A 14,919-nucleotide genomic window follows, 5' to 3' on the forward strand; every position below is an offset into this window, starting at 1 on the left:
GATATAATTTCATAAAATTATCAGCAATTCAGAAGTGGTACAGACAGATCCTCAAATCATCACACTTAACTCAGGGATGAAGGATACGGCCAGTTCCCAAAGTCCACTGGACAAGTCTGAACTGCCCCCCGTATTTCCAGGAAAAGCTGCACAGTCCACATCTCTCTGACTGAGAGAGGTCACTCACAGAAAAGAAATCATCAAGTAACAAATATTCCATTTGTGATTTTACTGAATTAGATGATGCCCACAAGGGTGCTAGAGATGATATATGGAAAACAGAAATTGCTGCACTTCTTATAACACATTTTAAAAAAAAAGCTGTAGTGTGCCTTCTTTGCTGTGCTGTCGCATCCTGATGTGCAGAGGTTACAAGAGTCTCGCACAGCCCAACACACCTTCTCTGTGGTATGCAGCATGGCCCCAGTATTCAAAGGCAACCTTCCCTGTTCTCAGGGATGTCACATTATGGATGTGCTGTGAAAGAAGGGACTTCTTGCACCCTCTCCCCACAGCAAACCATTGCAGAGGGTTTGACCCCCATTTATGTCATTTGTATAGCTCGGAAATATTGTGTGTAAGGAGGCAAAGGAACAGAATATAATGTTACCCTTTCAGTATTTAACATAAAGTTGTGAAAATGATTTCCAGTATTAAACACTCGGAATGCAAAAGAGCAAACAGCTAAGTTTAAAGAAATAAAAGGAAATGCTTTTTTAAATTAAAACGTTGCTCATTGCAAACATCTCATGAGATACACCTCTCATTCCCATGAGAGTCCAAAGCAGTTAGCAGACATAAATGTAACCTCAGGTGTACTTCGGAACCACAAAATATAATGCTGCTTACTCCCTAAAATAAATGCTAGTGAAGAGTCTCTGTGTTAGTTCACTTTGTATTAGAGAGACTTTCTAAAGTGTGGTTAATAGCTTCTCTTTTTGTAACCTACTCACACTCACCAGTTTCATATAGAATACACCTCTAATTTGTTTTTTAAACAATAATAAGCTAACTAACTAAATAAATAAATAAAAAGGTGTTTGGGGTTTTTCCAGACCAGTTTTCCCAGCTTCTGTCTTCATTTCTTGGTTCAACGGAGATGCTGGGATCCCACTCTGAGGTCTGGATCAGACCAACAGAACGTTGCCCACAGAACTTCCTGTAAAAATTATTTTCCCATCCCCTGCCATTTTTTGTTAAAGAGCCAGCCTGTGAGGTTAAGGGAGCCACCAGTGATTTTCCAGAAGTTTTGGTTTTGCTTCACTTGACTTTCCTTCCTGACTTCTGGCCCTCTCCCTACTTACCCCCACCATGGACTGTATCTGATTATTGCCTCTACTATCTGTAGTAGATGTTAGGTTAGCCTCCCAGCCTGCCCTATCAACAAGGAAAGCAAAATGGTTAACAGGAATTTGTCCATTGTCCTTGGTGTATTCCTTTTTGATGACCTCTGGTTCTAAGGTTATCTTGACTATCAGGAAAAACCTTTTAAATATCTTAGGCTTAGATAGTGGAACAAGTTGCCTAGCAAGTTATGTAACAATCATTAGCAGTGTTTGATACAAAGTAACAGACATGTATGAAAGGAATGGGGTAGAGTCCTTCCTGCTTGAGGTAGAAGATTGAGTGGGATGATTTGAGAGGTCCAGTCAAACGCCATTATCTCTGACTACAGCAGTTTTGCAACAAACAATGAATTCTAAGCTGGACAGAAGAACTTCAGCTTCATGTCAGTATGGATAGTTTCACTACAGTGTTGTTTCCTGTAGGTGACTGATTTTGGTTTAGCTGTACAGAAAGCAGGTGGTAGCGAAAGCATGTTTCAATCTACGTGTGGGACTCCTACCTACATGGGTATGTTCAGCAGTTCATACAATTTATGAATGTTTGTTTATTCTTATCACATGAAGAAATGCAATTATAACTCTGTGTTCTTTCTTGCTCACAAATAGCCATGGAGAGGTGCCTATTTCTAAGCTCCTTTTGTCAGGTGCTTCCCCTTCCCTTATAGGAAACAGCATACTAGATCAGGCCAGTCTAGTCCAGAGGTGGGCAAACTATGGCCCGCGGGCCACTTCTGGCCTGCGAGACCATCCTGCCCGGCCCTTGAGCTCCCAGCTGGGGAGACTAGCCCCCGGCCCCTCCCATGCTGTCCCCCCACCCTTGCTGTCTCAGCTCGCTGTGCTGCCAGTGGTCTGGGTGGCAGGGCTGCGAGCTCCTGCCGGGCAGCGTGGTGGCGTGGCTAGCTCCGGATGGGTGGTAAGGGGATGGAGAGCGGGAGTTGGATAAGGGGCAGTGGGTCCCAGGGGGCAGTCAGGGGATGGGGAACAGGGGGGTTGGATGGGTCGGGGGCTCTGAGGGGGGCAGTCAGGGGGTAGAAAGTGGGAGGGGGTAGATGGTGGCAGGGGCCAGGCTGTTTGGGGAAGCACAGCTGTTTCCCTACCCAGCCCTCCATACAGTTTTGGAACCCTGATGTGTCCCTCAGGCCAAAAAGTTTGCCCACTCCTGGTCTAGTCTGATATTCTGTCTCTGACAGTAGTCCGTACCATATGCTTCAGAGGGAGGTGCAAGTAACTATAATGGATAATAATAATAATAGCGGAGAAGTTTCTTTCTAACCCTGGGCAGTTATAGTGACCAACTTTGTGTCCTGAAGCATGAGGCTTTATATTCCTTATAAACTTCGTATCCTGTTTTGCGTAATGTGGATGTTCACAGTATCCATATAAATGTTTAATTCACTTTTTGTAATCCTATTAAGTTCTTGGCTTCTCCTGTAGCACTGGATTCCACAGACTAGAAATGCATTTTGTTGAATTTTTGCTCCCAGTGTAACACAGCTGTTGGATACTAACAGATTACATGACTAATGTTTGTTCAGATGTCCTTCCTCTTTCCAGTCAGCTGGAGAACAGGCTAGAAAGGTCTGAGGTCTTGCAGAGAGAACTCACACTGTGGATCTAAGGGAAAGAGGCATCGACTTATCCCCCATTACCCCAAAAGCAGAATCCCAACCCTTACTCGGGCCTTCAGCATGCTCACTACTTGTTACAAATTAAAGGTCCTAACTAGAAACAGGAAACTTTTGCTTCTAAAATTTCACATACGTCACCACCACCCCAAACCTCCCTCAGATAAAATGGGAGGACATGGAGACCCTAGTCTTCCTAAACTATGCAAAGGGAAAAAAAGGATTAAACACTGAGGCTATGTCTACACTTCAGCTGCTACAGCAGCACAGCTGCGGCACTGAAGCTGTACCGTTGCAGCGCTTTAGTGTCAACACTCACTAGGGCGTTGAGAAGGGTTCTCCTGTTGCTGTAGTTAATTTGTCTCCCCAAGAGACGCTAGCTAGGTCAACAGAAGAATTCTCTGTCAACTTAGTGCTGTCTACACTGGGACTTAGGTCAACATAACTATGTTGATCAATGTATACGTTTCTCACACCCCTGAGTGATATAACTGGTTTGACTTACCTTTTTAATGTAGACGTGGCCTAATATTGCTTCACATAGGAACTACCTTATGGGTAGTTCTATCTCTGACAGTGACTGGTATCTGGTGCTTTGGAAGACGTTGAAAGAAATATTGAAGTTGGTAATTATGGAGTAACCTGCCCATAGTTCAAATGTGTTAAAACTCCCTTCCTCCTCCCAAATCAGTTAGTAGATGTCTTATGACCATCTAAACATTTTTTTTATCTTGTATATTGTGGATGTCCTCATCATCCAATATCTAATTCTGTTTCAAATCCTACTGAGCTCTTTGCCTCAATGATACATTGAGGCAATGAGTTTCACAGATTGATTAGCTGACTGTGGATTGTTTAACAAAGTAAAAACAGATCTCCTTCTGGGAAAGATAATGAAGAATAAAAAATTTAGCCCTACAGGCATTTCAACCTACAAAAAAATGGTATCTCAAAATATTTTTTTAAAAGGAGGGTTCTGTGTAGGATGAAATTACTTTGTGATCAGTAGCTAACCTTTATAGCTAATCTAGAAAGAGCTATTCTTCCTATTCAGTGTGTGTAACAAGTACAAGCTAGGCACTTAGAAATGCTTTGGACCACATCCTCTGGTGATGTTATTTCATTGCCTTTATTGGAGTTACACCAGCAAAGAATCTGCCCCTCTATATTTTATTCTCTTGGAGACATGAAACTGTATGAATTCTCCAGCTCTTGCACTTTGCAAATGTAGCCATCTTTTCCCTGCTTTTAATAGAATAGATTAATGTTAGTATTAAAATATTCTTAAAATATAATAGATTAGCTAATATCATAAGGATGAGATGATATTTTGATTTATAGCTTTTGATAAATTTGGCAAATACTGACAATGGAAATACTCCTTTAAACATTTTGTGTACCAGTTGTGATGATATGACAGTATTTTAAAGTACATTCTGTAGCTTGATATCTTCAAAGCAAGAGGCAAATGCTTTGAAAAGGAGACTTTAAATGACAACAGAATGTTAAATAGTATATTAAAATATTATTGAGGTTGAGATAGTTAATCAGACTTCGTTGAGATGGTGGGAGAACACCTACTAAGGCAGCCAGTGTCAATTTGCTTCCGTGCTGCATAGGTTGGAGTACTGATGCATGAAGCATTTAGCTTTCCTTTCTCTTCTGGGCCAAAACATGTCATCTTCATTGATTCTGGGAATGAGGATCTCAAGTCTTGCAGTGAACTCATGACCTTCAGTCCCATGATGTAGTAGATAAACCACCACCAATTTGGCTCCAAAGCAGCATTTTTTTTAAACATACAGCTATATCAACATAAAAATGATTAGTGAATAGGTTACAGTGTATGCATTTTGTAATCTAGTACACACAGAAATAAAGCCATTTAAGTATTCAAAAACATTTTTATTTTCAGGATTGTTAATTTGACAATTTTTTGTACACTGTACATAATATATATTAGACAATATGTGCTACCAAAAGCCCTTATGTCTTATGAAGAAATCGTGAATATTCTTATATCACACTTATTTTTCAGAAAGGAAACATGTTTATGTGGTATCATGCAGTACTTTAAATCAGTATTTTATAAATAATGTTTTAACAATTTATGACTTGAAAAACAATACCACATTTAGTCACAAGTTAATGTCACAATGTCACAATCCTCTTAGCAGCTAAATGATAAAAGTGAGGACACATCAACATGAATTGTTAAGGCCTGTACATTATTCATTTAAATATCTGCTGTTGGTTCTTTTTTCCATTTGGGAATAAATTATAACACATCAGCACATTCTTCATGTTTGTGTTTAAGCATTTAAAAGTATTTTTTTCTATTATTAATATTATTTTTTCTGCTTGGTTGGTAGCTCCAGAAGTTATCAGTGCCCATGACTATAGCCAACAGTGTGACATTTGGAGCATAGGCGTCATTATGTACATGCTGTAAGTAGTATCAATATAAATCTACTGTCCCTTTATAATAAAACTGCTTATGAATTTTCATTAAAATAAAAAGTAAACTTCATTGGTTTTTTTTACTTTGCAACTAACCCACCTTTGTTTTTGTTCGCAGCATAATGAAGGCCTCATTGTAGTTTTTATTACCTGTATTCTTATTTTAATTTCTAGTGTGTATTGTGTTAACTTTTTTATGCTTATGCATCATCAGTTTTATGGTCCTACTTTATGGTGTTAATGTTGGCATGGCAGTAGTTATAGTTGCACAACTCAGTACGATAGAACATATTCTAAAATGGGTATTAGAAATTGGGTGATTTGATTGGCTAATAAGAATTCTGAGCTGTATCTGCAATCAGCACAATTCACTGCTCAGAACTTGTAAAATTCAGAACAGTGAATTGTGTTGATAACAGTCACAGCTCAGAACTTCTGACCTTATTCCTTAATTAGCAATATAAATATTTTTAAATTAGCATTTTATAATCACAACAATGTTAGACCAATGTATCATTAATTCACACCTAGTTGTGCTGACAGCACAAGATCGAACATACTGTACGTGAGTTAATAGAATCCATTTCACATTTCTTTTTATTGCTTAATTTGAAAATAGTATTAGAGAAAGCAGTAGGATATTCTTCTGTTAACTCTGTTTTTGCTAGTGGCACCTCCTTCTCCCTCATGGCATAAGTTTAGGTCTTCCCTTAATGGGTTTAAAGACGCTATTACAACCATTACTGCCACTATCACAACTTTGACCCTTCTAGGCTACTATTAATGCCTCCCTTTGACATCTCCATCCTGACACCAAGTGTATTATTGCCACAACAGGCTTGATCTCTACTTATCTGGGGGGAATAAGGTGACTCATGAACTCAGTTTTCATGAATGATAATGCACAGGACTGTCTCTGAGTAATGGGACAATGCCAGCATGATGCATTTTTATATATAATTTAAGCGGAGATGTACTTTAAAGTTTCCATTTCGTTTCTATTTTAACATGTAGTGATAGAATCATGTACAATAGTAATCAATGAGGAGACTCCATTAACGTGTAGAAGTATATTAGTTCATTGATGAATAAAGGACTCTTGTTGCTCAGTAAGCTAAGTGTATGCCTAAATCCAGTTGCGTACTGGGTAGGGGTAAAGAGTTTCTTTCCTATCTGCAATCAGCACTGCTTTGTAGCAGTTCAGAGGGTGCTAATATAGACAGCTAGCTAACATGTTACTCTATAGGTAAGGCTTTTACCTAAGGAGGCAAATCTAGCCCTCCCTCCTTCCCTCGCCCCGTGGATAGTGTATCCATTGCTCATAGCTAACCAATAGCTGACAGCAGATATGGGTACACAAACCCTGTCACTGTCCAGTACTTATAGCATCATAGATTAAAATGAAGCCATGCTTAAAATTCTTTCTTTTCTTGAAATTGAGTTCCATGTGGATAAGTGCTGGGGAAGGGAGAGGGAAAAATAGTGAAGAATAAAAGAGAACAGAGTAGTTTTTGTTAAAAGTGATTTTGAGATTAAAGCTTTAGGGGAGGAAAAAGTGCTAAAATATTAATGTTATGTTTTACCTTAACAAAATTAAAAATTAAAACAAAGTAAAAAAAAATCCCAGGATAATAATTCTATACTTTGATACAAAGTGACAGACATCCTTCATTAGGAGATGCCAACTACATTTCAGTAGCTATTTCTGTGTTTTGAGATAGAGCTAAAAACTTAATTTGTGGCAAATAATTTATTTGATGAATTTAGGCTTTATTTCTGTTTTCAAATAGTCCACGAGCAGAATTTAATCACTGTTTGAAATTATTTGCCATGTAAATCTTTGTCTGTAGATTGTTCACAAGCAACTTGTTATAAATATTTGATATTTGAAATTTAATATCTCATTGTTAGTTTTTATTCAAAACATAGGTCATATATTTCTGCTCTCTGATTTGGTCATCATTCTATAGACTCTAGTTTCCATGGTAAATACTTCGCATTTACAAGCCCAACATTTACTTTCCATGAAAATTATATTGTGATCCCTTAGAATTTGGTGTTTCTGTGAACATTCCTGCCGGTGAACTAGATTGTTCACAGAAACCAAACACAAAAGGGTCAAGAACACAGGCAAAGGAAATTCATTTTTTTATTATTTGCACAGATGTTTTCATAATATTTGCCCAGCTTTGTTTTGAATGTGTTCATTTGTTTGTTTCTTTCCATATGAGTCAGTATATAATGAATATAAAAGATAAAAATAACACAATGTAATAATACTGTATTGTATTATTTCCTTGAAGTGTAAACTGAATTGGCAGACATGAAGTCCAATACCATGTAGTCCAGTCATTTATTTTAATATTGTACTTACTCTACTATCAAGAAAGTTGTTATATAATTTATTTGATGCAGAGAAATGCCAGGGATGTCTGTGTTCACAAATTATTTACACTCATGCGCGCGTGCACACACATACATGTATCTCCTAGATATTTTTCTGACACTTTTGTAGATTTATTTTCTTAAATCACTTTTCTGTTGACACATTAGTTTAGATTATCCACATTCTGTAGCTCAATAAAGTGTCGAGATATGACTACATATAGTAAATGTCAAATTTAAAAAGATCAAAGTTACTTAATTTCCTAAAGTGAAGTTCTTTCCTGAAAATTGACTTTGCTCAAAGGACATCATGAATTTCCATGTTTCTCTCTCTCTCTCTCAATGACTTATGTCAATTTTTTTCAATTTAGAGATTTAAAAAAATGTTTTAACTGCTAGTGCCACAAACTCAACCTGGGCTCTGAGAATTGAACTAGGCTCTTTCTGACTCATGCATGTTGGGGGCTGAGACTGTGTCTATCACTGTTTGAACAATCCCGTGCAAAATAATTTATTAGGTTTATAGGTCTGAAGGGGCCATGATAATCATCTAGTCCGACCACCTGCATAACATAGACCACAGAAGAATAATTCCTAAATTGAGCCCAATGACTTGTGGTTGAACAAGAGCATATCTCTTAGAAAAATATCCAGTCTTGATTTAAAGACTTTAGCTGATAGAGAATCAATCACGTGTCTTGGTCAATTATTTCAATAGTTTATTATCGTTGTTAAAAATTTGCACCTTATTTCCAGTTTGAATTTTTCTAACTTCAGTTTCCAGCCATTGGATATTGTTACACCATTGTCTGCCAGGTTAAAAATCTGAGATATTAGTCATCTTCTCCCTTTGTGGATTGTGACTGAGCCTGTGATTAAGTTACCTCTTAACCTGCTTTTTGATAAACCCTTTAATCTTGCCTCGTAAAATATATTTTTCAGCTCTTGAAACATTCTTGTAGATCCCTTCTGAACCTTCTCCAATCATACTGGTCTGTTTTATCTTGCATATCATAGAATCATAGAATTCAAGATCAGAAGGGACCATTATGATCATCTAGTCTGACCTCCTGCAAGATGCAGGCCACATAAGATCATCCACCCACTCAGCAAGCCCCCCCCCCCCCATGCTGAGGAAAAAACCTCAAAACCAGGGCCCATTCTCCCTGGAGAAAAAGGAAAATTCCTTCCCCCCCCAAATGGCGGCTCTCAGCTGAACCCATGCGCATGAGCATCCTCTCCTCAACCCAAAAGAAAATATAATACCATTGACCCATTGTACTATTTACCAGTGTGGCATACTTAATTACTTGACTGACTAAGCCCGTTCATCTATCCATCATATCATCTCCATAAACTTCTCTCTTAAAATTTAGTCATGGTTTCATTTCTCCCTCCCTTTCCCTCTTTCTGTTGTGTCAGTATTCCACTCCCCTGATGGTTAGAAGAAACCTTCTTTCTTTTTCCTGAATTCTGACTGAACATTTTGATATGTCCCTGTCCTCCACATTAGCACTGAGCTGAAATTGAAATCTCCTTCCCTCTTCCTTCCCCTCTTCTATTCTTATCCTCTAATATATCATCTCCTCCTCTTCCTTTCTTTTCTTATCCTTCTTTAAAAAAAAAACAAACTCTCCTCCTCCTTCCTTTCCTCCTTCCCCTCATTCTCTCGGATCATTCTAGTGGCCCTTCTTTTTCTTTTCTCCTGTTCTAGAATCTCCTTCTTACATGGAAACAAAACTGAAAAAACTGCACACAAACTAAACATCTAACTCTAACGCCTTATATAACTTACTATATACCTCCTTCTCCTACCTTTACTAACCTACTAATAACCTTCCAGACACCACATACCAACCATTTATTTTTTTTCACCGCCACATCACATCTACATCCTCTCTCCATCCCTCCTCCTCCTCAGGACTCCTCCTCCCTTACTTCTCCCTTTATTCCCACTAAAGTTATAACTAAATTAAATAAAATATCCCTTAAAATATAACCTCTACTTCTCACTATACAATTTCATCTCCTTACTACTAATACTCCACAACACAAGGTCATCTAAATCTCCAATTAGAATATCCCCTACTTATAACTTGGGCACCCCCTTACTGGGTGTCATCCATAAACTTTATCAAACCTCCCAGCCTCAAATACTCCACTCAAAATAGGTCAGCAATAATAAGATTGAATAAAAAACAAATAAACCCAACCCAACTCCTGGTAACCTCCAACCCCAGTCTCCTCCTTCAACCCCTTCTCCTCTCTCTCTTCCTTTTCTCCCTTTCCCTCCTCCCTCCTTTTCCACATTTGGATTTTCATTTCCAATTTAACCAATATTTCTTCAATTATCAAACATCAAGGTATTATATCAAAAATATTAGATCCAAAGATTTTCCTTGTCTAAAAATCTGAATCTTTCTTTTTTGAAAAGATCAAGAAATCTGTGACTTTGTTTTTTTATCATCCAGTCCATCTTCTCCACCATCTATGCTGTAATCCATCCCCACTCCCACTCTTTTTTTCTTTTTTTAATTTTTTTTCCATTTTTTTTTATACTAACTTTGTTAGAACAGGACTTCCCGGCCTATAGGGTCCCCCTTTTTATACTCTTTTTTATAGGAACAATCCCGTCAGTCGTCCAGTTTATCTATAATCATTTATCTGTTATTCCATCAGTGGACAATGGTAAGAATCTATTAATTGACCTTACTTTTGTTGTAGATTATGTGGCGACCCACCCTTTATAGCAAGCTCAGAAGAAAAACTTTTTGAACTAATAAAGAAAGGAGAACTGCACTTTATTAATCCAATCTGGCAAACAGTTAGTGAGGCTGGTAAGTACTAAACTATCTGACAAAACAAACACCAATAATACAACAATGAACTCAGCAAACAATTACAGTATTTTGGATCTCCTTAACTAATTTTCTCATAAAAGTAAAATTGAGTCTAAGAAAAAGAATTCACTGAAATGATTTCATGAACTAACTTCATCTCATTATAAGTAAGATATTCTCTGCTGAATTAAAGCACTCAGAGACATTTGGGAGATGTGTTGGGTTTGTTATAATTAACAGAAATGAAATTTATCAAAGTGTCTTTTTATAGCTAAACATGTACTGCAGCTACTTCTGAGAGTAGATCCTGCCCACCGAATCACAGCTAATGAATTGCTTGATAACCTGTGGATAACAGTAAGTTTTGAGTTTTTTCTAACTGAATTTTGACGTTCCAGCCATGCCTGCTGTATCACCTCTGTCCTTTCCAATAAATAAACAGACATACCCTCCTATTTAGGTCTGATCCAATTCCCAATGAAGTCAGTAGGAGTATATCCACTGACTCCAGTGGGCTTTGGATAAGGCCCTTAGTTTCTTACCAGGGCCTGAGACTGCGTTTCTTACCCAGGCAAATTTATGTTGACTTCAAAGGGTGTTTCATCTCCATAAGGAAGTACAGAATCAGGTCCTAGCTGATTAAATCTCACAACATTCCTGTAATGTTGGTCAATATAATTATGCCTGTTTTTTAGATGGGCAAATTGAGCCACAGAGAAAAAGTGACTTTCCCTAGACAAATGAGTTACAGAGCCAGGAAGAAAACCTAGGAGTTCCAAACCTATTCCCTAAGTTCTGTTATCACTGCACTGTGATGCAGAACATCTACACTATGAGAATATTAAACACTGAGGTGGTTATCAAAACACATGCACCCCATTATGCAGCTCATTGGAAGGTCAAGCAGAAGAGATGGAGATGGGGAGATAGCAACAAAATAGTAGTGGTAGCCATCTTTATTTGCTCTTGCAGCTGGGCTCAATGCTAAGAGGACACAGAGGCACCTGAGGCTTATCAAGAATCATTGGCTCTGTAGGGGAAGTAGAACACCTCTACATTACTCAGAATGAGCTACCAGTTTCTCATCACTCCTTCAGCCACAACAGAGCCACTCCAGCAGCAATAAAATGGCCCTGCTCTAGCTGAGCAGGGAGATCTCAGAAGAGACAATCAACTGCTGTCATGTGAATTCTTGGGGCAGGGCCATGGCTGACCCTGACACTCTCTCAGTGGCCTGTGAAATGTGATGACACCTATATTAATTCTGCCTTGACATACCAAGAGAACCTCCCTGTTCTGTGCGTCAGTAAACTGTGGACCTGGAAATCTGCTTTCATTGATGGTTTGTGGCTTACTGAACTACATTAGTGGAGTTCTAGTGTAAATCATGTATAGGAGCTACAAAATTCAAACAGAACATTCCTCTAATTCATAATAAACCTTTTCTTTTCATACTATATATTTCTCGAACACTAGACTTAATTTACTGTGTTCTTTTTCATTTAAAAAGTAGGTAGGAGACTAGTTTTTCTCAGATCTAGCTGTGCATTTTCCACAAACAAGCCCCATGTAAATTGTTTTTATAATTACTGGTAGTAATTATGTGTCCAACACCTGCAAATTTAGTTTCAGCCCAGGGCAATAACCCAGATTCTCTGTCAAGTTTGGATTTTTATAGATAATGCGATGGATTTTTAGCCCAAGATCATATTGGCTTCTGCTATCACAGACCCTGACAACAACCCCCCAGCTGAAGGAAGCCCACTGGTCAGGGGAGTGTAGGTACAGAAGGCATCTACAATCACTCCTCTGTCAAGGACGAGTGTAGTGAAAAGTGGGGACCAGGGGATGTGCTGATTTAAGAGAACCCCAGGTACAAGATTCCAAGCATAATGTAAAGCTGTTCTCTTATGACAAAACTCTCTTGAGCCAGTAGTGCTGCAGACAGCAATCTCTCTCCTACCACCTCTTATAAATTAAGCTGTGGGAATGCATAACTGACCTCTAAGAAAATACCCATGTTAACTGACTCTGTTTAAAGAATGGGTGCATTTAACATGGCTGTTTACTTAAACTTAGATGGGACTTCTGTTGAATATATGCTATCTCTGTTCAGACTTGAGTCCTGCAACTATTTTTTATTAGTAAACTGTTTTTTTATTTAATTTGCACCAAACATTTGTTGTCTTGTACATGAGACTCTGATATTGTGGCATTAGAAGAGGAGTAGTTAAATGTTTTTCAGTTTCCAATAAGAAACTCCCTAGATTTGCTAAGGAGTGTAGAGTGAGGAAGTGAGGACTTTCAGTGATAAGTGATACTACTTATGTGTTGTCTTCAGTGTTCCTTAAGATGTCTGAGGGATCTGTAGCTCCTGTTTAACTTCAGTGGGAGTTGTAGATGCTCAGTACTGAAAATCAGGCCACTAGTTTCTACTTCATGCTTGTGCTTTGATAGCATTTTTGAAGTGTCCAGATGGGTAACATGAAAGTGCAATATCATGTAGAGATTTGTAGTGCATAAAAAAATTAAAAATTAACCCCTCGGTGCCAAGTGACACATGAGTTCCTGCGTAAGAGTTAATGCATTTGGCATTACAATTTCCCAGCAGAAAATCTCAACCACCTGTACCCAAAAGTTATACAGTCACAAGTTATCCTGCATACCAGAAAGAGACACGTCAAAGATAAATGTGGCAAAATAATAAACAAAATTCACTGTAGAATTACATTGCATTTACAGTTAAATCAGCAAACCTCAAAACCAATTTTAGATAGTAATTATCACAGAAGTTTATCTGTTGTCTGTTTCAGACGATATGTAGTTTGGCTGTGGGCTGTGCAAAGGATTGCTGATTAATTAATTATGTACAAATACTTATTAATACAATTTTATTTCTAGTTTTGATTATTTTTGATATACACCATTTTGCTGCTTTTCCCAACCCTTTTCACTTTCCCTTTTCATCATCTGAAAAAATAGGCAAAAAAAGAGACCAGAATAGAGGAATCTTGTTAAGGTCAGATGAAGGAGAATAGTTGTATGGCAACTAGGATGTTGTGTTTAAAGGATCTGCTGGTACCTTATATTTTGCACATCGTCGATATAATTCTCTTTAGGAATTTTTAGAACCAATATAGTTTATTATTATGTGCATAGTTTAGTGCAATCCTATAATTTCCTATCAACTGTTCAACCTTGATATTTGCAAATAACCTATATTCCATTTCCTTTCTATCTAGTACTGTATATTTTAAGCTCGAAGGTACTACATCTCTTTTTTGCTTCACTGTCCACTATGAGAATGTCTGAGGTGTTTTCTCAGCACTGAGACTGGCAGAGGGTGCTGTTTCCTTTCAGACAAGGGGTTTGGATTTTCCCCTGCTATTAATGTGTTTTTTTTTTTTTTTGGTACAGTCTGTGAGCACTGTTGAAGGTGAACTCTTCCACAGTTTGAATGTTTTATCATTTTCTGGTGCTGTGATACAATTTTTCTGTGGTGAAATTACCAGTACATTATCTTGCTTGACGCAGAACCAGGAGGCACAGCATTTTTCTGAGTATAAACTTCCACACACACAATGAGATTTTTCATTTCTTTTGGCTACAAACTTCTCAAAATCAACCTTCATTAAAAAAACCTCTGCTATCTAATCTATGGCCCCAATTCTGCAAAACATTTAAGCACATACTTAAACCCATCCCTGTTCTGCAGATTACATAAAGGCGTGCTTCACTCCCATTTAAGTCAATGGCATTTAAGCATGTTCCTAAAATTATACAATGCCATAAAGCCCAGATTTTTAAATGTATTTATGCATTGCCTCAGAAAGGAAGCTAAAGGATCAGGTCGTAACTGATTCACTCGTACAACATTCCTGTAAAGTAGATTGGTATTATTTATTTGTATTATATAGATGGGCAAATTGAGCCACAAAGAAATTGTGGCTTTCCCAAGGCAATTAATGCATTTAACTGCCTTAGGAGCCTAACTCTGAGCTTCAAAAGTGATTTAGGAGCCTAAATCATATTGACATTCAACGAGACTTAGTCTCCAAAATCAGCTAGTTTTTGCAACACTGAGCAGAACAATGACTAAACAAGTTTTTTAAATAGTTTAGGTACAAAAATAATCCCGGCAATGATATTGGTCCATGGAAATGGTAGATTTATAAATAATAATACAGAAAATGCAGAGTTGTTTAATAAATATTCCTGTTCTTTATTTGGGAAGAAACAGATGATATAGTCTCATCATATGGT

The 14,919-nt window shown here is 37.8% G+C and overlaps 1 protein-coding gene across 3 annotated transcripts in view; it reads left to right on the top strand.

Annotated features, from left to right (window-relative positions):
- Positions 1-14,919, top strand: part of STK33 (serine/threonine kinase 33) — an 84,691-nt gene that overhangs the window by 59,771 nt on the left and 10,001 nt on the right. For all 3 annotated transcript variants that reach the window (XM_039538828.1, XM_039538831.1, XM_039538830.1), the window contains exons 8-11: positions 1,770-1,854; positions 5,344-5,419; positions 10,541-10,653; positions 10,928-11,013. In XM_039538828.1, the coding sequence (XP_039394762.1) occupies positions 1,770-1,854; positions 5,344-5,419; positions 10,541-10,653; positions 10,928-11,013 (360 nt within the window). The remainder of the gene's footprint in view (positions 1-1,769; positions 1,855-5,343; positions 5,420-10,540; positions 10,654-10,927; positions 11,014-14,919) is intronic.

This window comes from Mauremys reevesii, linkage group 4 (genome assembly GCF_016161935.1).
Source record: "Mauremys reevesii isolate NIE-2019 linkage group 4, ASM1616193v1, whole genome shotgun sequence".
Classification (NCBI taxonomy): Eukaryota; Metazoa; Chordata; order Testudines; family Geoemydidae; genus Mauremys; species Mauremys reevesii.